A 22,738-nucleotide genomic window follows, 5' to 3' on the forward strand; every position below is an offset into this window, starting at 1 on the left:
CGATTGGTCCATTCCGATGGAATAATCAATCGGTTAAATTAACCACGGTTGGTAGAAACAGACATTATGCCCATTTCTACCAACTTTGCTTAACTTAACCGGTTGGTTATTCCAACGGAATTGACTAGTCACATTTTTCGTTAACTAGAATTATTAAATGCGATTAGTCGATTCCGATGGAATAACCAGTCGGTTAAATTAACCACGGTTGGTAGAAATGGACATTAGGTCCGGTTCCACAACTTACTGTAAACGAAGTTTAACTCGTTAACCCTAGTTTAGACGAAAAATTGCGTTCCACAACTGCCTTAAACCATGGTTAACGTCGATTTCTCACAGTTAAAGTTAAATCCCAAACTTTGGATGTTTAATGAATTTAAACGAAGTTTAACACTGCAGCACCATTAATTTGAGAAACAAATTTATGACTAACCCGCTTTTGGAGTTAATGGTGCCTATCATGGAACTCGTCGGAATCGATTCCGATCGAAATAATTCCGTTTCCCTTAGACATCTAGACAATAGAAATCTAGGAAATAACGGGATAAATTCGATCGAAATTGATTCCAACGAGTTCCATAATAGGTACCCAGTTGACAAATATTTTAAACGTTTGAACGCCAAAGAGATATGGCTTTAGAATACATATTATCTTCATCTGAAGATGAAGATTTTGAAAACTTAATTTATCGACGGCCAAGAAATATAAGAAGACGACCATCATATTTGGAAGCATTTGATAATGTCGATTTTCATGCACGATTTAGATTATCAAAAGAATCTGTATTGCAGTTTATGCAAATTATTGAAGTTCTAACAAAAATCAAGCATGAAATTTCTCGTAAAACAGAACAGTAAGTATATAAATTTAATTTAAAATATTGGGTTTCTTGCTTCGACAGATTATATTCTAAAACAAAGTAGCAACTATATATAAAAGTCAATTATTATGTGATAAATTCAATCAAATCAGTAATATAAACTAATTGATTATTATAACACTGGACTTCCACTTTTTAATAAATTAATACTTATATACTAATACAGCAAATGTTACTGTTGGTTAGTATTTACTTGATACGAAACAGATATATTGTTCTCTACTAGATGTCATAGCATCCAGTTTATTTCAATTTTCCCTCTTTTCACTTTTAGCAACAACTAATCATACTCTACATTTGAAAGAGAAAAGAAAGAGAAGTCCATAGACATAGTATATCTAGACTGCGCGTTTTCTCAAATTTCAAGAGTGGGGGTATAATTCTCGTAGAAAAGGAAGCACTCGGTTTTTACTGTTTGTTCTGTCTCGCAGTCACGATCGAATGGGAATAGGGGCGGTGGTTACTGTACAGTAATTGCCTCCCCTATATCCCTTCCATCGGGACTGTGCGAGAGAGAACGAACAGTAATCCTTGTGGACTACCAATTCACGTATGCCCAGATGTTTGATTCCCTTATGTAAAGCCAGCGGCACACGGTGCTTGTTTTCGTGCTGGATTTTGCTTGCTGGATGAAAATACTGCGTTCTGATTGGTGCATTTCCATTCATCTTCGGCTTAATACATACTTTTTGGGGTCAATTTTGTGCTACAGTATACAAGGGAGTAAAGCCCCTTGCACAATGCCAAGTAACAGGCAATAAGAATAAAAATAGACCAATTACAATAGATTATTTTTGTAATAGTCGATTGTGATTGGTCTATTTTTATTCTTATTGTTTGTTGCCTGGCATTGTGCAAGGGGCCTTAGCAGTCTAGTTATACTATAGAAGTCTGTGATAGGAACTGATAGAAATTTAGCTTTTGATTCGGACTGTACTAGATAAAGACACAGTGCTATTGTAGAGACCCAGTGACGCTCTCTCTCTCTATTCGCGCCTCAGACTTAGCGCTCGTTCCAGTTAGTATATATTTCAATGGTGAGCTCTTGCATCTGATTGGTGTATATTTTTAAATCTAAAGAATATACCAATCAAATGTAAAAGTTCATTGAGCGGTTGTAGTACCGAATGCAGCCAGTGGTTGCGTTCAGCGGAAAAAACTGCTCCGCTACTGTTCCGTGGCAAACGTCTCTAACTGGTACGTCTGTTCGGACCTGCCAAAGATTTAAAAGAATTCTTCAATCATGAACATTTGCTACTGAGTGGTAGCGGAGCAGTTTTCTCCGCTGAACGCAACCAATCATGCGTAGTTTCGTGATTTTCGTGCAAGCGCACTACGCAAATGCTTGGAATCCTCACTGACGTACTAATGCACGATTAAATATTAAATACTGTTAGGGCCCAGTAGAAAAAAAATGGAAAGGGAGAATTTGCAGGAGAGAAGAACGTTCCTATCAAAGAAATAAAATAAAATTAATATTAACAATATTAATGAAATTAATTTATTTGTTGCGTCCATAATTAATTTATTAACCATTAATATCAGCATTTGTTGCAAGAGTAAGGCCGATTGCACACAGAATGCAGCAACGTTTACATAACGTTATTGTGACAGAAATTGGTTAGAGAATAAGGAGTTTTTGCAATATCGTCTCTCAGATACGGTAAACGTAAATCGTGAATGCTATTGGTCGCGTACATTGCAACGTTATTTCTGAGCGAATAATATTCACAATTTACGTTTACCGTATCTGAGGGGCGGTATTGCAAAAATTCCTTAATATTTGTGATAGTCATTGGCAGAGTGACGTAAATTGATCGCGCGAGGGAAATTGCGTCGTCAACAATTGATATTATCGAATGACGCTTGTACCGCATCTTTTTGGTATCATTCTTAATTTATGGACATCATCACGTAGTGCCGACGTTTACGGTAGCCATGTGATCGCTGTTGCCGCAGTTTCAAATTATATTTCAAATATTCTTTCGAAATTTGGCTTCTCACAATCTGTAACATCAGCGAAAAACCGATAAGTCGAAGAAATAATTTATCATTGTCTGAGATTTAGAGCGGCCGTTAGAAACAGAGCGCTTGAAAATCCAAAGAATGACACTTTACTGAAAGAATGCGACAATGTGCGAGAATTGTCCACTTGCAACATTCTGATAACGGTGGAAATTTTACGTACAGACGCACGTCATAAAAATATTGATTTAATTTCAAATGTTGCTTTTTATTGCAGAATATCACAGACAGCTTCAGTTGGAGGTGGAAATAGCATGTAAGAACAATTTTCCAACTGTAGATGAAAATGCGTCAAAATAAAGCATAAATGTATTAGTGGTCTCACTGATCGGTATTATGTGGCGGCTTTGATTTTCTTTACGTCGTCGTTGCTATGATCGGCAAGTTTTCTCTTCTGACTACTTTTCTTCTCCGACAATGTTTTCTTTAAGCCCTTCATCTTCCTAGTTTGAATTTTATCGAGATTTTGTGCTCCGACATGTATGGATCCGTATGTAGTGCCAAGTTTATCTTCGGAAATATTCTTCTTCTTTTTTATCTACAGTCACAATTATGGTGTTAAATCAAGTGTCCACATTTTTCATATCATTAATATTGATCTATACGAATACTGTACCTTGACTGCTTTAGGCATTTTGCAAGCCTGCTTGAACAAATCTTCTGATGCAAACTTGTTGCGCCTGCATACTAAGTCTACACGCGGTCCTATTTCTTCTACATCTATCTTAGGTGTTGTTGAGTCAGAGTCAGATTTTTTTAGAAGTATTCTGGAATTGGTGCACGATAATTGATGTACAATAATTTGAAATAAAAGTTGACAATCTTGACAAATGTTTGACATGTTTGGAGTTCAATTTTTGTAATGGAACATTAACATTATATTGAGTGTGAGAAATTTGACAAAGAATCCTTGATATATTCTTGATATTTTACCTGAAACTATTTATACATATCCTATGCTCACAAGCTGTGAAACACAAAACATGTTCTAAACCTTGCAATGTGATTTTCTCCACTCGTTCTCGTTGGAACATATCGACAAACAGATTTTTAATTCTGATATATGCATAGCTGGTGTTAAAGAGTTCACCACAGAAGACCAATAGTGGTTTTATTCCAGAGGTGATTTTGGCCACCTTAAAATCCTGCATTTTACTATAATTTTCTACTCCAAACTCTATCATGTCTAGCAGTGTATTTTCGTATGTTCGACCTATCACAAGATTGTGTGGACGCTTTTTGTTGTGCGATGCCATCATGAAAAGAGGTGCATTATGCTTAGATGTAAGTTGCTCCAGAGGTACAACATTTTCAAATGGTCTTATACAATGTTTCTTATGTAGTATACATGCATGGGGTTTCTTTATATCATACTGAAAGAGAATACAAATACAATATAATATATGCAAAGACAATATAACACAGACAATATATACATATATATATATATATGTCTGTGCGCGTTTATTTACCTTCAAACTCTTTGAAAATCATATGTTAAAGTGATGCATTAGTGAAAAGCATATATGCTTACCAAATCTTTCATGACGCTGACGACACATTCCGAAGCTTTGCTACCTTTGAGAAACAAAGTTTCTTTGATACCTTCCACCAATTTAGGCTCCTTTTTCAATATAGCTTTTTTACCCTTATGGGTAGTTGGTTTCCTATAATAAGATTTACATGATATACAATGTTTTCAATAAAAAAAATAATCCGACATTACATTCCAACTTTACTTTGCATGATGAAATATCTATAGACTCAGTCAGAATCACAACTTTGATTCGACGTCGATAAAGGTTCAATTAATGTTGATTCAACGTTTCATCGGCCATTTCAACGTCGAATCAATATTATAGCTCTGACTGGAAAAATATTGAAGTGTAAATGTGAGTTTTATTTATTTTACTTTATTTATTTTATTAATTACTTACACTATTCTATTTATGGATGGCATAATTAATGATAGAGCGTCACAATTAAAGTTACGAACTTCTGATATTGTTTAGAAAATATATTAATGTTTCTTGACTTATTTCGAAGACCGTTTACTTTCTTCCCAGAGCACATGTAACGACTGCGTTCGGAGACCAAAGTGCTCACTGAGCGATTAGTGACTATTGGTCTTTACTGTTAGATCCTTATATTTCGACCAATAACGTTGACGAATTACTCAACCATCCAGCGTTCAGCGGAGGAAACCGCTCAGTGAGCGATTAGTGACTATTGGTCCTTACTGTTAGATCCTTGCATTCAGACCAATAACGTTGACGAATTATTCAACAGTTGCTCAACCGTTGAGTGTCATGAACGTATCTATTGGTCACGTTCAGCGGAGAAAACTGCTCCACTATCACTCAGACTGTGTTCCGATATTTACTGTCAGTACTGAAAATCTATAGTATACGTGACACAAACTATATATTTTCAGTACTGGCAGTGAATATCGGAACTCAGCCTCAGTAGCAAATGTTCATGATTGGAGAATTTTTTTAAATCTTTGGAAGGTCCGAACATACGTACCAATCAGAGACGTTTGCTATGGAACAGTAGCGGAGCATAGATATAGAAATATAGAGATGAACGTGAACTCAGTACTTAGACAAGTACTTAGGCATAGATTATTCTTGTAATAATCGATTGTGATTGGTTTATTTTTATTCTTATTGCCTGTTGCCTGGCATTGTGTTAGGGCTTAAGGCCCGGTTCCACAACTTAAGCCTGGTCTACAATACGTGTTGTAAGCTGTAAGCCGTAAGAACTCACCAATTAAGGTCATTCTACAATGAGGTTGTAGTAATATGCAGTAGGCAAATTGACTAATCACAGTCGATTATTTTTCGATCGTAAAGAGAACAATCGATTGGTCAATTTGCCTACTGCATCTACTACAACCTCATTGTAGAATGACCTTTATAGCCGATTATTTTTGTCATAATCGACTATGATTCGCCAATTCTTATTGCTTACAACTTACGACAGGTATTGTAGACCAGGCCTTACTGTAAACGAAGTTTAACTCGTTAACCCTAGTTTAGACGAAAAATTGCGTTCCACAACTACCTTAAATCAAGGTTAACGTTGATTTCTCACAGTTAAAGTTAAACTCAAAACTTTGGGCGTTTAATGAATTTAAACGAAGTTTAACACTGCAGTACCATCAATTTGAGAAAAAAATGTATGACTATCCCGGTTTTGGAGTTCAGTTGACAAATATTTTGAACGTTTGAACACCAAAGAGATATGGTTTAGAATACATATTATCTTCATCTAAAGATGAAGATTTTGAAAACCTAATTTATCGACGGACAAGAAATATAAGAATAAGACGACCATCATATTTGGAAGAATTTGATAATGTCGATTTTCATGCACGATTTAGATTATCAAAAAAATCTGTATTGCAGTTTATGCAAATTATTGCATTTCTAACAAAAATCAAGCATGAAATTTCTCATAAAACAGAACAGTAAGTATATAAATTTAATTTAAAATATTGGATTTTTTGCTTCGATAGATTATATTCTAAAACAGAGTATAAAACTATATATAAAAGTCAAATATTATGTGATAAATTCAATCAAATCAATAATATAAACTAATTGATTATTATTAACACTGGACTTCCACCTTTTAATAAATTAATACTTATATACAAATACAGCAAATATTAATGTTGATTAGTGAAACAGATATATTGTTCTCTACTAGATGTCATAGCATCCAACTTATTTCAATTTTCCCTCTTTTCACTATTAGCAACAACCAATGGGTGCATTCAATACTACTACAGCTCACTGAGCACTAAGTGAGCTCTTGCATCTGATTGATGTATATTTTTAAGTCTAAAAGAATATACCAATCGAATGTAAAAGCTCATTGAGCGCTCAGTGAGCGGTTGTAGTACTGAATGCACCCAATCATACTCTATACGTTTGAAAAGAAAGAGAAGGCTTTGACAGTTTCTTCATACAGACTATAGGTTTAAGTAAACTACAGTTAAAAACATGATGTGGAACGCGATATAAGTTTAACCATGCCCTTAAATGTAACGTCAGTTCAGATAATCACGGTTTAAACTTGATTTTGTACTGGGCCTAAGGGCCTAAGGGCCGTATTCATAATCCGGTCTTATATTTAAGATCGTTTTAAGTTTAAGTTCATCTTCAGATGCCGTATAGATCATTTCATTGGCTACAGAATATCTGAACATGAACTCAAGACGGTCTTATATATAAAATATAAGATCCGACTATGAATACGGCTCTAAGAGCACGGAGCCATTTTATTGGTTGTATCACATCTTGAGATGATATGCAGTTAGTAGGTCTGTTCGTTTTGTCTGCACTGCTGAACTGGTGCGACAAGTTGGAGTGAAAAAAACCTACGTTTGTTTCACTTTAACTTGATACACCAGTTCAGCAGTGCAGACAAAACGAACAGGCCTAGTGAAACTAACTTGCTGGTCTTTTGTAAAAGCCAAAGTTGGCTACTGTCACTTTTGGCAGCACTACCGTGCCTAAAGAGAACAAAGCTCCGAAACAAGTCAACATCTTGAGGTGAAGGTGATTCTTGGAGTAGGATACAAGAGATAGGAGTAAACGATCGGGATTGAATTATAAATAATTAGAAATTTTGCAAAAATGTGGCATCCACAACAGTCTTCTAGAGGAAGATCGACTTTTGCTAATCAACGATCCAGTAGAGAAGGTAAACTTCACTTCTCACGCAAGAAACGTCTACCGCATTCTCATCCTGTCAAAGTATTTGTTTTGGCTGTCCGTGTTTGTTTATACATTTGTAATAAGTCTCAAGTGTAAATGATAAACTTTGATGATGTAAATAATTTCACCAGAGTGTTTTATATAGTATGTACACATGTCATTTTACTAATTTAATGCAAAATCGCAATTTTACACTCATTTTGGAATATAATTTTTCAAAATTCTTTAACCTTTTGATGTACGTATAAACTTTGATTTAGTTTCTTTAAGTTTATAACAATTATATTTTACTTAAGTTAATGTATATATCTATGAGAGTTTGAGAGGTAATTCTTAAATATTTATGTTTTGTTATAAAAGAACATACACAGTCATCTCAATCTGACCGAGGAGTAGTTTTCACACCTGGCACACCTGGCATACCTGGCAGAAGACAAGGTCATCCTCCTGGACTTAGAGGAAAAGCAATAGGACTGTATTATAGAGATAGAAACAGGGAGAAAAAGGCAAATGCAAAAGTTCCAGTTCTCAAGTTACCTTCTTACTTAATTCAAAGAATCAAAACCATTTTAAATCTCTCAAACTCTGACAATTCTGCCTCAGAGCCCAATGAAAGGTCTGAGAATGACACCAAGTATAATTACATCTCTGATTCTCAGTTCAAGCAAAAGTTTTTAGGAATTGTAAATGGTAATATTCAGCGTAATATTGCCACGGCTATGAGCATGGAATCCAAATTGCAAAGGAATAGTCATTTGGATAAAGTATTGCAAGCTGAATATAACGATAAGCAAAACAAACTTAGCTATAAAAATATGTTGAAATTTCGTTTAAAGTTACCAGCTTACCAGAAGAAATCAGAAATATTACAGTTAATCCAAGATAATCAAGTTGTTGTTGTTAGCGGAGAAACTGGTAAGTCACAAAAAGTATTTGTCAATAGTGATGGGGAGATAGACATTTGTAAAGTTTGTTGTATATTATTTCCGACTGTGTGACCTTAATATTATCTTGACAATGATTATATCCTGTGAAACCAAAATTTTAGGATGTGGCAAAACAACACAAGTTGCGCAATTTATATTGGATGAACAGTTGAAGGCTGGAAACGGTAGCATTACTCGGATAGTTTGCACACAGCCTAGGAGGATCTCTGCTATTTCTGTCGCTGAACGCGTAGCTGCTGAAAGAGCAGAGCCTCTTGGAAAATCCGTTGGCTACCAAATCCGACTGGAAAAGTAAGTTATCAGAGAGAAGTCTCTCTCTGTACTGTGCATTATTTTATATAAAATGAACACAATTTCTGTAAGTTATCCATATCTTCTCTTTGTACATGTAGAGTAGCAGCGCAAGAGCAAGGCAGCATATTATTTTGCACTACCGGAATATTACTACAACTTATGAAAACCGATCCGGCTTTGAGGAATTTTTCTCACGTGATATTGGATGAGATTCACGAACGTTCCACGGAAAGTGACTTTATCATCACATTATTGAAGCAAGTTATACCAAAAGTGAGTCCTTCGATGTTTTCGCGTGATCGTTGCGTAGTCTAAAACTTGCAAAAGTTTTGAGGAATGAAATTTGTTTTTCAGAGAACAGACTTGAAAGTCCTCTTGATGAGCGCGACATTGAATTCCGAAAGGTTTTCGACGTATTATGACAGATGTCCTGTGATACACATACCGGGATTCACTTATCCAGTAAAGGAATTTTATTTAGAAGATATCTTGCTGTTCACTGGGTAGATATCGATATAATATTATTGAATTAATACGTTTGATTAATTCTGAAAATTGTGTCTGATGATCAATAATCTGATGATCTGTGCAATAAGTTCCCTAATATGTATTTCGACACACGAATATATATTAATCCAAATCACATGTCTCTCTGCTTACAGCTTTACCTTTTCCGAGGAAGAAGTCACAGGTCACAAGAAACATCTGAAAAGGTACAAAGAATTGCGAGTTAAACAGGACGATTTTATGGGTATGATAAAACCTTACATCAGGCAACTTATAAGTGAGGTAAATACGAGATGCTGTGGGGAACAAACATAATCGCATGTAGAGGTGCACGTTTTAACGATAATAATGCGCATATCAATTCTTGCATTAATGCATTTTACATAACTACGCAGAGGATATACCCGAAATACGTCACTGATGAATTGGCGAAACCGAGCAGCGAGGAGCTATCTTTGAAGCTCATAGAGAAATTAGTGAGACATATCTGCCTTACGAAAGATCCGGGAGCTATTCTTATTTTTCTACCTGGCATGATGGATATATTGCAGCTGAATAGAATGATGGTGGAATCTGGATATTATCCAAGCAGTGAGTACTTATGTCGTGATCACAATGAGGCAAATCACACGCGACGGCGATAGACGAATATTCTATTCTCAACAGGTAAGCACGTCATCTACCCTCTGCACTCACGCATGCCAACGGTCGATCAGGCGATTATATTTAAGGAACCGCCTTACGGCATTCGCAAGATAATTATCGCCACATCGATCGCCGAGACGTCAATAACTATCGAGGACGTGATATACGTGATAAATTGTGGCAAAACGAAACTCGGCAGATTTGATATACATAACAATATTCAGACCTTAGAATCGGAATGGGTATCTTTGGCTAGCGCCAAACAAAGACGCGGCAGAGCCGGCAGGTACGACGCTACACTTCGCGTCTTCCGTCGCGGTTCCAAGGAGATGCCATACTTGAAAACTGTATCGAAGAGATAATATTTTCTGCAAAACCTACGTACCTATCGTATCTGACATGACGTCTCGCTGCTATGTTATGGCTAAACTCTTTGGAGTTTATCATTCACTTTGGCATCCCTTCAAACCGGTCATAATGAGAATAGTCTATTTTACCGAATCTATGTGGCCAAATTGGAAATCTTTTTGCAGGGTTCAGAGTGGGGAGTGCTATCACCTGTACTCGAAAGCACGGGAAAAGACGTTCGATCAATATCCTCTGCCGGAAATGTTGAGAACGCGCTTGGAAGAGGTAATCTTGCAAATAAAAATCCTGCAGTTAGGGAAAGCCAAAGAGTTCCTAGCTAACGTGATGGATCCGCCAGACCTGAAGGCCATTGATCTGTCCCTCGATTTGCTTAGGACGCTCAATGCCCTCGACAACGACGAGCACTTGACACCTTTGGGCTATCATTTAGCGCATCTGCCGCTTGATCCCAGAACAGGTAAATCCTGCTTCCTGCTTGCCGTCGCGAAGTCCTGTCTTCGTGACCGGCGCGATTCGACACTGATCTCGTGCGCCTCTCACTTAGGTAAAATGATTCTCTGGGCGGCGCTCTTCTCTTGCGCCGAGCCGATATTCGCCATCGCGGCCAGTCTCACGTTTAAAGACGCCTTCTACTGTCCGCTGGACAGAGAGGAGGAAGCCAACGAGAAGAAGTTGGAGCTCAGTCTGGGTCAATACAGCGACCACATGGCGCTCGCCGAGGCCCTACAGAGATTTGAAATGGCGTATCAACACGGCGTCGCCGGTCGGTTTTGCCGGGAGTACTTCCTGTCGTACAACACGTTGAAACTCCTCTCCGAGATGAAAACCGATTTCGCGAAGTACTTGTACGAGATGAAGTTTTTGGACAGCAGCAATCCGAACAACATGAACGCAAACAGAAATTCGCATAACATGGCTCTGATAAAGGCCATCGTTTGCGCCGGATTGTATCCCAACATCGCCGTCGTCAGGTAATATTGAGTGGCTCGAAGCAATTTCTGTATTTCTATCGCGATCATGAGCGTGTCCGTCGAGAACCGGCTCTAAAGCACAGGGTTGTGTAATAACAAGTAGATCATCAAGCGAGAGAGTTGAGTCAAGAAGCTTGCTGAGAAGAAGATCGCTTTACAAGGCAGTTCACTTTTTGAAACTGCAAACCTAAGCTCGAAACAGTCGACACTTTCGCGTGAAGAATTTTCTCTTCTAATTATTTCGCCCAAGTTAAACGCTCAATTAGAAAGTTAATTGCATAGAGAAGTGTCGTTTTTGCCTGTTTAACTGCCAACTTTGACAAGTTAATTTAAACTCTCGATCGACTTAGTCCTTCGCTCGGGTTTCAACTTGACAAAGTGAATTTTATGGATCCTTAACTTTGAGTCTAACTCTTACGCGTCAACTTACCCAACCCTGCGCTGAAGATGTCGGCTGATCGGCATTAGACGTGTCGGTAGATCGTTACCAAAGAGACTGAACCGCGCTTCTTTCGTTCATAGACGAACCACGAAAAACGGAGTTATCTGCTGGACGCCGGAAGACGGCACCGTACACATGCACCCGTCCAGCGTGAACAGCAGGAGTTCCAACTTCCCCAGCCGGTACCTGACATACTTCACGAAGCAACGCTCCACCGCCATATTCTTGCACGACACCACGTGCGTGAGCATACCGATCTTGCTGTTCGCCAGGCCGAACATGTCGATAAGTACGTTCTTTTATTCGCCGATACAAGCGATTCTCTCCGCGCGTCGCAGACGCTTTACGACGTCACCTCGTGTTTCAGGGCGAGAGAAACGGAAGTGTACGATAAACTTCATCTTTTCCGATAACATTGCCTGCGACCCAGACACGGCGGAAGTAATACAGGTACGAAAATCAGTATACTCGTCGTTGCTACGCTTGTTTAAAACCCCTAAAAGCTACCATGGATGAAATTTCACCCCACGCGAATTTTGGATCTCACTGAAAAACGCAACCATACCGACAATATTTTATAGATATTTATTCACATTGTCAATAGTGACAACATTGTGATAAAACGGACCAATCCTCGCGTATACTTTGCTATAAACAATAAGAAGAAGCTAGTTTGAGGTGATATTTGATGGTAGCTTTTAGGGGTTAGGGAGAAACAAGTCCTTTCTGCGTGATATCTCGTCTAATTGTGCGTGATGATGATAATATATGTAATATGTGACGTGTAGAAACTTCACGAAGCTCTGAACACCCTGCTGGAGTACAAGGTCACGCACCCGACGACGGTGTGCTGGTCGTCGTTCGAGGGGCAACTACTCAGGTAAGCGTGTGCATCCTTCGCGAATCCTTTTGCATACAATTTCTCGCGAACATATGATTAACTCACAGGCATTTGTCGTTACAGAGCGATCATCGAGCTGGTGTCGCAGAAGGACGAGGAGATCGGCTTTGGCAATAACGCAGTTGATGACGAGTCCATGGACGATTTTTGCGCTAATTACGGTTAATGTTACACATTGGTTATCAATTCGAGTTATCAGTTAATCTATTAATTTGTACAAGTAATTTCTAAGTTTCGTTTTACGAGTCGTCAATTACCGTGTCCGGTCTGGAGGCACAATGAGGCGTGTTCTCCCCTCGCCAGACTTCAGTCTCTGCCCGAGATATCTCGCCCGTTTGTCGAGGCGAGAAGTCCCTGCGAGGTTCACGAACGCGCAGTGCTGCACGGTAACGACATTGTTAACGCCAAGTTACTCGACTTCGTTTACATGTACATAAACGTGTATCGCGGCGTTCACTACAGATCGCACGGTTAGTCGATGATGCATTTACAGTAATCACGTTGAGAAGAAGGCAAATAAAAAAGGAAAGAAAAAGAAAAAAGGAAAAGGAAAACATACACAGACGTTCATCTTTCAGATTCGCGAGCGTGCGAAAATCGTTGTTCATTCCGGAACGGTCCATCACGACATGTCGTAGCAGACGCGTGTACAAAGTGATCCGAGTGTTTGAGGGAGCAGCAGCTGCCGTCGCTTCTCATCGTTTGTCCTCGCTTGGACGTGCGAAGTGACTTAGATTTAGACCAGATCAACGAGCATCGTTCAGCGGAGGAGAAGCTCACTGCGGTGTGCAAAACGACGCGTACGCGCTCCGCGCTGCAGCGAGAGACGCGAACTTTTGACCCTCCCATACTTCACGCGGTCGTCAATAAAATACTATATCCAGTCTCCCCTCCCCCTTCGCTCTCTCTCTCTCACTCTCTCACTCTTTCTCTCGCGCTCGCTCGCTCGCTCTTTCTGCCTTGTGCCGCTTTGTCATTCATGAGCGCGTGAAACGTCGCCGTTTCTCGCCGCTCATCAGCGGCGGACTTGCAATGCGCGTCGCATGTTGCTCTTCGCTCGGCCGCACGCGCGATAATCTCCACACCGGTAATTAGTATCTCGGGAACAATGTCCGTTTTTCACGTGTCAACGACGACGTCGGCGTAGCGCCGCGTTGTACTCCTCTCTTCCGCCTTCGTCTTCTTCGATTTGCAGCTCGGAGACTTCCGCTGGATGCACCGTGACGTCGCAACGGTCCGTAGGAGCTTGCTGACAATTAAAAAAGAATATATATATAGAATTGTTGAGCAATTGTGTATATGTACAGGGTGTTTGAGAAAAGGGGTTCACGACTCCAAAATAGTACTCGCAAAATGGAGGAAAAAAGTCGCTAACAGCATGGGTCGAAAAATTGACATTGCCGGAGTTGCGAGCAATTATTTATTTTATTTCAAGGCCCCTCGTATCCTCTGATATAATTTGTCTGTCACTTATCGGTGAAGAGAGTATCACGTCTTAAGGGAATCCCTAAGAAAAAGTCTCACCGATGAATGATACGGACGAGTTACACCAAAAAATACAAAATGTCTTGAATTCTTGAGAAAGAATTTGCAATTTTATGGCGCGAAGATATGAAATGTAGAAATAGAAGGACGAACACAGGAAAAATCTCCTGCAAACTTTGTAAGCGCCAGGAACAAGTGGATCGCTTGCTTCAATTAAAATAAATATTTGTTGACTTACGAACTCTATCAGGATTTTTCTTCTCCATTTTGCGGATACTATCTGCCTATTAGAGTCCTGAACCCTTTTCCTAAACACGCTGTACATGTATATATTTTTTCTAATTGCCAGCAAATTTTTCGACAGTGCCGCATCGACACTGCTATACAGGGTGACTCGATAGTCTGAAGGCTCGCTAAGGTATACCACTTCGGAAGAAACACATCGCTCGGCAAAAGATGTTTCAGACAAGGCTCTGAAGAAGATCAGCTGAGTAACTTTTGCCCGAATCGCTCGTTTCTCCCAAGACACCCCATACAGCACAGAAAGTTGCAGCGACATTGCTGCAACGTTATAATAATATTGCAATGTTGCAGCAATATTGCTGCAATTTTTGTGTTGTATGGGAACGTTTCAGGTGTGCTCCAGACGACTCACTCTGTCTTCTAAAACGCCCTTTTTCAAAATGACCACCTTTCACATTTTGGTCTTCGGCGCCCCTCCTTCTCCTGTCCCTCCCCCCCCCCCTCTCCAAGACCCGTTTGAAAAACACGCGTAGCGCACTTCAGACTCTGCGGTGAGGCATTTTTTCATTCGCGGCGATGCGCGCCACCTTTGCGGCGTATCCTCCCACCCCCGTCTCTCCCCCTCCGCCGCGCTGCAACCGTGAGATTTTTCCCGCAAATCTCGCGATATCGCGAGAGACGACCGTGTTCGGTCAGTAAAAACGAGCCTGAGCTCTGACACGAGCTGATAGCCGCGGCGCGAGAGTGGCAAAAGAAGCGACGAGAGACAGCGAGCGAAGGGCGGCGGGGAGGGGGAGGGGGAGGCAGGCGGCAGCGGGAGAAGGCTCGACGGAGGGAGGAAACTCGCGGATACGTTCAGGCCGATACACGAGTACGGCGCGTAGCGACCGATTCAGTCTACATCCGACCGCCGCGCTGTGAATGTGTCGTGTGGTCGAGCGCGAGCGAGCATCGGGATCGAAAAAACGAAAGCGCAGAGAGCGATATCGGTGAACGGCCCGCGGTATACGCGTGTGTGTGTGTGTGTGTGTGTATGTGCGTGTACGTGCGTACGTATACACACATAACACACATATTTACGCGCGATTTATACGCGACCGGTCGACGACGTGAATCGCGATCTTATCGGACTCGATAACGGGGGCGCCTCGAGGAAGACAGAGAGAGCGAGAGAGAGAGAGAGAGGGAGGGAGGGAGGGAGAGGATGTGAGAGATATATCTGTGGTTATTGCAAGTCGTGGTGTTGAGGGGACGAGTGCATCGTCGACGGGTGGATTCGGGAGATGCGCGACGAGAGGAAGACGAGCGCCCTGGGGAGGAAGCCGAGGGACACCGACGGCAGGAGAGCTCGCCGGTTATGAGCACCGCCACGACGGTCGGGAGTAGAAGGTAAAGATCCTTTAGGAGGGAGGGACAGTCCGCGCGCGTGGCGGAAAGTAACGCGGACTAATTAACGAGGACGGGAAAGTGCGGGCGGGCGGCGAGGTATTGAGCGTCGCCGCTGCCGTAAGAATAATTAATACAGAAAGAGTAACCGGCGTAGAGACGACGGAAGGAAGGAAGGAAGGAAAGAAGGGAAGGAGGGAAGGAGGGGGGGAGCGAGCGAGTGAGCGAGATCGCGACGAATTCGCAAGTAGAACGCGATGTCGGAGGACTCGCTCTCTTGCGTCTCTGTCTCTCTCTCTCTCTCTCTCTCTCGCGCGCGCGGCAGGGATAAATAAATAACCTGATCGACGTGTCGCGGACATCGACGAGGAGCGGCCTCGTAAGATAATCCCAGCGGCTAATATGCCATTAGCTGACGGCGAGCATGTTTGCGAGAGAGTAGGAGGAGTCGCGAGGGAGAAAAAGAGAGAGAGAGAGAGAGAGAGAAAGAGAGAGAAGGAGCTCTCGGCCGGACACGGACGACTTCGCGCGGGCCGACAACTTCACGCTCTTGCGACAGGTGCGAGTATTACGGCGCCGCCGCCGTCGCTGCAGCAGCGATAATAACGCACGCGATTGTCATCGTCGTTGCCCAGAAACGTCTCTCCCGTGTCATCGTCGTCGCCGCCTACCGTTTCACGCGACGTACCTCGTGCATGCATGCACACACGCCCCCGTGCGAATTCCCCGTGCGAACGAACGTTCCGAAAACGGTACTGACGACGACGACGACGAGGAGAGGGAGGATCGCTCGCAATCGACAAGACGGAGACGCTGGTCCACCGCGCTCTCCTCCTCGAAACGGAAGCACTCGCCGTCCTCGAGACGCAGCGCGAGCGAGCGCATCTCGGCGACGGCGGCGGCGAGGGGCGAGGGGGAGGCCGAGTGCGGCCTGGCGAGCTCGCCGCTCTCGTTTCTGCCGACGGGAAAAATTGCATCGGAAAATCGAATCGGTACACGGCTATGTGCGCGTATACGTGTGTGTGTGTGTGTGTCGCGCCGCGAGAACTCGTGTCGGTGAGAGCGGGTCAGTGAACGATTGCGCACCGCCGCCGCCACCGTCGTCGTCGTCGTCGTCGTCGTCGTTGCGAGAGAGCGACGAGGAGGGAGAACGCGCTCCTCTCCTCACCTCTCTCTCTCTCGCGCGCACCCTCTCTCTCCCTCTCTTTCTCGGCTGCAATACGTATATGCACGTGCGAAAGCGAGGAGAAACGTGAAACGCGCGCGTGCGCCGGCCCGTGTGTACTCGGCGCCTCAATACACGCGCACATGTACGTAACATAATACACACACACACACACACATACGCATAAACGTGCGCGCGCGCGCCGGGGACGTCGCATATGCGCGCTCTCGCGCGCATATAGAGCCTTGCAGGTGCGCGGGTATGCGCAGCACACGCGCGCGCGATAGAGACGACAGAGGGCTGGAGGGGAGGGGAGGGGGAGGGGGCTGGAGGAAAAGAAGGAGGAAGAGGAGAAGAAGAAGCCAGTGACACCGGGAGAGGGTCGGCTCTGTTCCTGGTGTGTAAAGCGGCCACCGGGATACACCTTGTACATCCGTGTGCGTGTGTGTGTGGTGTGTGTGTATGTGTGTGCGCGCGCGCGTGTGTGTGTGTGTGCGGCAGCGCGAGGGAGCCGCGTGCGCCGGCGGAGAGATCCGCGGATATAAGCGATACGGAGTGCGCCGCGAGCTCTCTCTCTCTCTCACTCTCTCTCTGTGCCGGGCAAGAGAGAAAGAGAGGAAAAAAGGGGAAAACAAAAGTCGGGGCCGAAAAGAAATGCGGGTTCGTTGACTGCGCGGCGGCGCGCGATGGCCGCATGCTCGCGCCCGCTGCTGCTGCATAGTAGAGTGCGCGTGACAGGAGCACCGGCGAGGAGGAGGAGGAGGAGGAGGAGGAGGAGAACGATGACGACGACGACGACGATCGGGAGAATACCGACGACGACGACGACGGAGGTGCTGCCGGCTTCGGCTGCTGCGCGCTGGCCGGCGTTCGACGAAAGCGAAGCCGGGGCGCAGTGAGTCGAGTCACGTTCCGCTCGGGATACGGCGACGGCTCCGCCGCCGTACATCGCGCTACCGGCGTCGTACATCGACGGCCGCCACGACTTCACCGGGGGCCAACGGCCGCCGGTAAATCCGTCGACGCGACGCGCGAGTGCACCAGGTGCGTGCTCATCGGCCGCCGTTGGATCCGCGCTGATTGACGCCTCGCCTCGGAGCTGGGCCACTCGGACGTCGTCGTCGTCGTCGCCGCTGTCATCATCCTCGCCGTCGTCGTCTTCGTCGTCGTGGTGTGTCGGCGGTGGTGTCGTGCTGGTGAAAACAGGTCGAGTCGTCTTCTCGCCGGCTCTCGCGGAGGATCGATGAAAATTCAATTCGCCGGTTATCCCTCTTCCGCCGAACTTGTGCGCGCGCGGGCGTGAGGAAAGAAAGCCGGCTCGATACTGCCCTACAGAGAGAGAGAGAGGGGGGGGGAGGAGAGAAGGAGGCTCGCGGGCGGCTCGCGCGAGAAGCCGCGACTTCGCTCGCGGCCAGGGGAATATTAGCCTCATCTTCGAGACATCCCGCGCGCGCGATATTTCCGTCGTGGCTGCGCGAGAGCTGCAGAGGGGCGGGAGGGGGGATCTCGTAATGAAAATTTATCGTGTACGCGCGTGACGGGCGGGTCGCGAGCTCGGAGAAGCGAGCGTCGGCTCTCTCTCTCTCTCTCTCTCTCTCGGGGCGGCCGGCGCTCTCGAGAGCGAGTTGACTCCAGCCGGCTCGCAGCTCGCAGCTTTCGTGCCGTTTAATATCTCGGGAATTATCATTTCCTCGCGCGCAGCAACGTGTAGCGCGTAAAATCTATTACGCGACATTCAGCGAGGCGGTCAAGGCCGCCGCCGCCGCCGTTCGCAGGTTCTCATGATACAGTCGACCTTCATCGCATAAGCGGAATCGCTAGAAATTAAACTCGTCTCGCGCGATAATAATCGGAGATTGATTAATGTAGGTCGCGCGTGTCCGGCACGCATTGCTCCGCACGCGCGCGCCGCGCCGCCCGAAGACGCGAGAACGCCGCCACGAGCGATATCCTTCGCGGTTTCGCAAGCGCTCGCAGGCGCTCGCGTAGGATTTACATCGATATCGCTCGCGACGGTCAATTGCTCTGCGCGAGGCCCGAATATCATAAATAGGTAATGTAACCTTTTGCAATTCATACGCGCCACGCGCCCCGGTAGCAACCGCCGGGGGGGACAAGGGGAGGGAGGGGGGAAGGAGGGCATTTCGTAATTTGTTTATTCGAGCGCGCGGGAAGCGGACGAAAGTCTCGCGAAAGTCGCCGCCGTTCTCGAGAGCCTTCCGTCTCGTTCCGTCCCCGCTCCTCCTCCCTCCCACCCTCTCTCGCGTGCTTTCTAACGATCGCGGCGGGCGTAAGTTTGGAGTTACGCGAAAACAATTACGACGGCGACGGCTTTAGCGTCGAAAGGAGCAAATTGACTTTGGAACGATTCCAGCGGCCGCGAAGTCGTACGTTCTAATCGGCCGGCCCGAGACGAGCCCGTACGCGATTTTTCTCTCTCTTTCTCTCTATCTCTCTTCCCCTCCTTCTCTCTATCCCAGAACGCCAAATAAATAACGCTTTCTCTCTCCCTCTCTCTTTTCTCTCGGTTACTCCCCCTTGGCCTCTTTCTCCTCCTTCTCCTCCTCCTCCTCCTCCTCCTGCTCCTCTCTCTCTCTCTCTCTCTCTCTCTCTCTCTCTCTCTCTCTTTCTCTCTGTTTGGCACGTGGTCCCGAGTTTACGTCCACGCACCTTGTCACTTCCATCATTTTTGTCGTCTCTGTCGTTGCTCGCTTCTCTCATGCGTTCCGTGCTGTGGCTGAGACTTTTTTTTTTTTTATTACAATTTGTTCAGGTGCATCTCTACTTTCTGCGTAACTTTATTCTACGCATTTATTTTATTTCACCTTTCCTCCGCCCGCTTTTCCTCCCTGTAGCACGCAGTGCTCTCTCTCTCTCTCTCTCTCTATCGAGTAAAACTCGTCTGTCTCTCTAGACTACCTCCAAACGCGCACGTCTAAGTATATTCTAAATATAAATATACAGGGTGTTGAGAAAAGATGGTTCATAACTTTAAGGGCGGACAGCACTCGCGAAACGGAGGGGGAAAGTCCTAATGAACATGTGTCGAAAAATTAATGTCGTCCAAGTTATGAACAGTTATTTATTTTAATTCAAGCAAGTGATTCACTCGCTTTTGTACTCTCTCGTGTAATTTATCCGCCATTTGTTGGCGAAGACAGTGCCATGCTTTAAAGAAATCCCTAAAAAGAATCTCTCTTGCTCGGAATGTAAACAAACATCTATCCACGTGAGCAGTTCCTTCCTAGAGAGGGAGCTATCCTAAAATTCCCACAGTACGGTAAGAATGACATCTTACTCTAAGAAACAATCATTCACACAACTCCGACAATATCAATTTTCCGACTCACGTTTATCGGGACCTTTTCCCTCCTTTTCGCGAGCGCTGTCCGCCCTTAAAGTCCTAGACCCTTTTGTTTCTAAACACCCTATATATCTATTCACCCATTCTCCTCTCATCCCTCCCGCTCTTCCTCCCGCTCGAGTCGTGCGACCCGCGGAGCCAAGGAGGATTTTCCCGATCGCGGAGGTCGAAAGATCGACGGACTACTCGAGATAACTCGCGACTGGGGGGGGGGAGATGGGGGACGGGCGGGAAACAATTAGGAAATAATCATGAGCGATAAAATCGCCGCGTGCGTGCGCCAGTAGTCTCGCCCGAGCAGAACACATCATCGCACGGTCGTATTAAAACACCCCATCCGGCTTCCAAACTTCAAATAGGGCCCGGGATAACTTTATCAAATCCGGCACGTAATAAGGAGTGAAACGCACTGCCACATAATGTCCTGATAAAATTGTCTGAAATCGAGAAACCTGATTAAATGTCCATCGGGAGCAAATCAGGCATCCAAATAATGACGTCATTGGTGATCGGGGTATATTCCGGAAAATATTGGTCCGGAAAATATTGCAAGACAATTGCCACATTCCGACTTAGGATAAGGACTCGAAATGCCTTCTTACGGCTTGCCTAGTCATGCCATATCAGGCATAAAAAATTGCCGTATTTGATTTCTGCTCGGAGGAGGGGAGGGGGCGCAGTTTTCGAAGAATGCTGCGGTGCAATGAACTCCGATCGATGGCAGCGCCCCGCGGGCGAAAAGTCCGCCGAGTTCTATCGGTTACGTCCGCGATTACACGCGGCCGATGTAATCGCGCGGCCGCGCCGGTGCAATGTTTGGTCAGATGTTCAGGAGAGATAATTGTTCGATAACGTTGCCCTCCTGGTCGCGCGAGCAGAACGTCGTCGCACGGCCGTATTAAAACCCCATCCGGCTTCCAAACTTCAAATAGGGCCCGGATAACTTTATCGGATCCGGCACGTAATAAGGAGTGAAATGCACCGCTGCATAATGCCCTGATAAAATTTCCTGACATTGAGAATGTCATCCTCAAATATCCATCGGGAGCAAATCAGGCAAATCCAAATAATGACGTCATCGGTGACGTCAGGGTGTAATCCGGAAAATATTGCAAGACAATTGCCACATTCTGACCGGATAAGGACCACTCGAAATGCCTTCTTGTGGCTTGCCTGGTCATGTCATATCAGGTTATAAAAAATTGCCGTATTTGATTTCTGCTCGGAATGGCGCGCAATGGCCGCTGAGCGCGCGATGCCGCCGCCGCGTTGGAAATTACGGGATGCCTCTCGTCTCGAGCCGCGTTGCACAAGCGTACGTCGTAATTTCGCGCTATTCGTAAACAGGGATCCGGATTGGACCGGTACCGGGACCGGTGACCGTTTTGAAAGCGATTTTTACGGTTCAAACCGTAACCGTTATCGTATCGAAATTTTATAGTATCAAATAGACCGAAACCGATACCGGACCGATAAGAATGTTTTCGGTCCTTTTTCGATTTCTACGACACCCCATGTGTCGCTGCCGCCGATTATTTATTAAAAGATTCACACCGCGATCAACGTATACTACGATAGTTACGTTCAGAGCTTCTATTCCGTTATTGTGGTTTACTTTTTCATTGTATGAATTATAAGGATAAAATAAAAATAGATAATTTCATATTTTGTGATCACAATCAAGCAAAACGGCCGCTGGAAACAGATAGCTACAACGTTGCCACAAAAATCTCAAAAACAGAGGAAGCAATACCAAGTACATCAAATCGAAACCATTAACGGTAGTTAAAATTGATAAAAAATAACGCCGCTGAAATATCTTTGTGAAGAAAATTCGTTTATATATTACATATTGTAATATTGTAATTTACAATAATAAATATTTAAACAAAAAATAATGTTTATAAAACCGAAATCGAAAAAACCGTTATGTTAAATAAACGGGCTCCGGATCCCGTTATGCCTAACCGAATCGAAACCGAAATTGAGAACCGTTACGAAATATCTTGTTGGACCGTAACCGTAACCGAAATTTTGTTTCGGTCCGGATCTCTGTTCGTAAATAGCGTAGTTACATTTCTGGCCGCGATTCGCCTTGGGGATTTTCTTTCCTCCCGCGGGCCGGTTTCTGCGCATGCGCCGCGTGTGACAGATGATTAGGCCGAGTTGCGTAACGGGCGCTGGAAAGTAATTAAATCATCGACGGGAGGAAGAGAGAGAGAAAGGGGGAGAGAGAGAGAGAGAGAGAGAGAGAGAGGGAGGGGAAGAGAGAGGGCGAAATGCGCCGCCAGCGGGTTTCGCGATCGGCAACTACGACGTTCCTTAATTGCCGAACAAGGAATCAACAGATTAGATAACGGATTAGGAACACTTGTCAAAATCTTGC

The 22,738-nt window shown here is 44.5% G+C and overlaps 3 protein-coding genes across 4 annotated transcripts in view; 2 read left to right on the forward strand and 1 right to left on the reverse strand.

The window, feature by feature from the left end:
* Positions 1–2,366: 2,366 nt before the first annotated feature.
* On the reverse strand, positions 2,367–5,022 carry LOC105184497 (ribosome production factor 2 homolog). Of its 2 annotated transcripts, XM_011143331.3 has the most exons (6): positions 4,844–5,022; positions 4,441–4,573; positions 3,840–4,279; positions 3,523–3,673; positions 3,232–3,444; positions 2,367–2,888 (listed from the first exon to the last, which is right to left on the reverse strand). In XM_011143331.3, the coding sequence occupies exons 1-5, from the start codon at positions 4,864–4,866 to the stop codon at positions 3,241–3,243; spliced, it is 951 nt and encodes a 316-aa protein (XP_011141633.1). In that variant the 5' UTR covers positions 4,867–5,022; the 3' UTR covers positions 2,367–2,888; positions 3,232–3,240. The 2 variants fall into 2 exon arrangements, with proteins under 2 accessions (XP_011141633.1, XP_025155086.1); XM_025299301.1 differs by lacking the exons at positions 2,367–2,888; positions 4,844–5,022 and adding an exon at positions 4,646–4,727 and having other exon boundaries at positions 2,895–3,444.
* Positions 5,023–7,355: 2,333 nt separating this feature from the next.
* Positions 7,356–12,985, forward strand: LOC105184498 (ATP-dependent RNA helicase DHX36). Its single transcript, XM_011143332.3, has 14 exons — positions 7,356–7,619; positions 7,994–8,548; positions 8,682–8,871; positions 8,973–9,147; positions 9,229–9,377; positions 9,537–9,663; positions 9,777–9,972; positions 10,048–10,312; positions 10,560–10,852; positions 10,940–11,366; positions 11,889–12,097; positions 12,176–12,258; positions 12,597–12,688; positions 12,773–12,985. The coding sequence occupies exons 1-14, from the start codon at positions 7,553–7,555 to the stop codon at positions 12,873–12,875; spliced, it is 2,931 nt and encodes a 976-aa protein (XP_011141634.1). The 5' UTR covers positions 7,356–7,552; the 3' UTR covers positions 12,876–12,985.
* A 2,636-nt stretch (positions 12,986–15,621) lies between these two features.
* Positions 15,622–22,738, forward strand: part of E23 (ABC transporter G family member E23) — a 272,519-nt gene continuing 265,402 nt past the window's right edge. Inside the window, exon 1 of the mRNA XM_011143333.3 lies at positions 15,622–15,826. The gene's annotated coding sequence lies outside the window, so the exon portion shown is untranslated. The remainder of the gene's footprint in view (positions 15,827–22,738) is intronic.

This window comes from Harpegnathos saltator, unplaced genomic scaffold (assembly GCF_003227715.2).
Source record: "Harpegnathos saltator strain DR-91 unplaced genomic scaffold, Hsal_v8.6 scaffold26, whole genome shotgun sequence".
In the NCBI taxonomy this organism is placed as follows: Eukaryota; Metazoa; Arthropoda; class Insecta; order Hymenoptera; family Formicidae; genus Harpegnathos; species Harpegnathos saltator.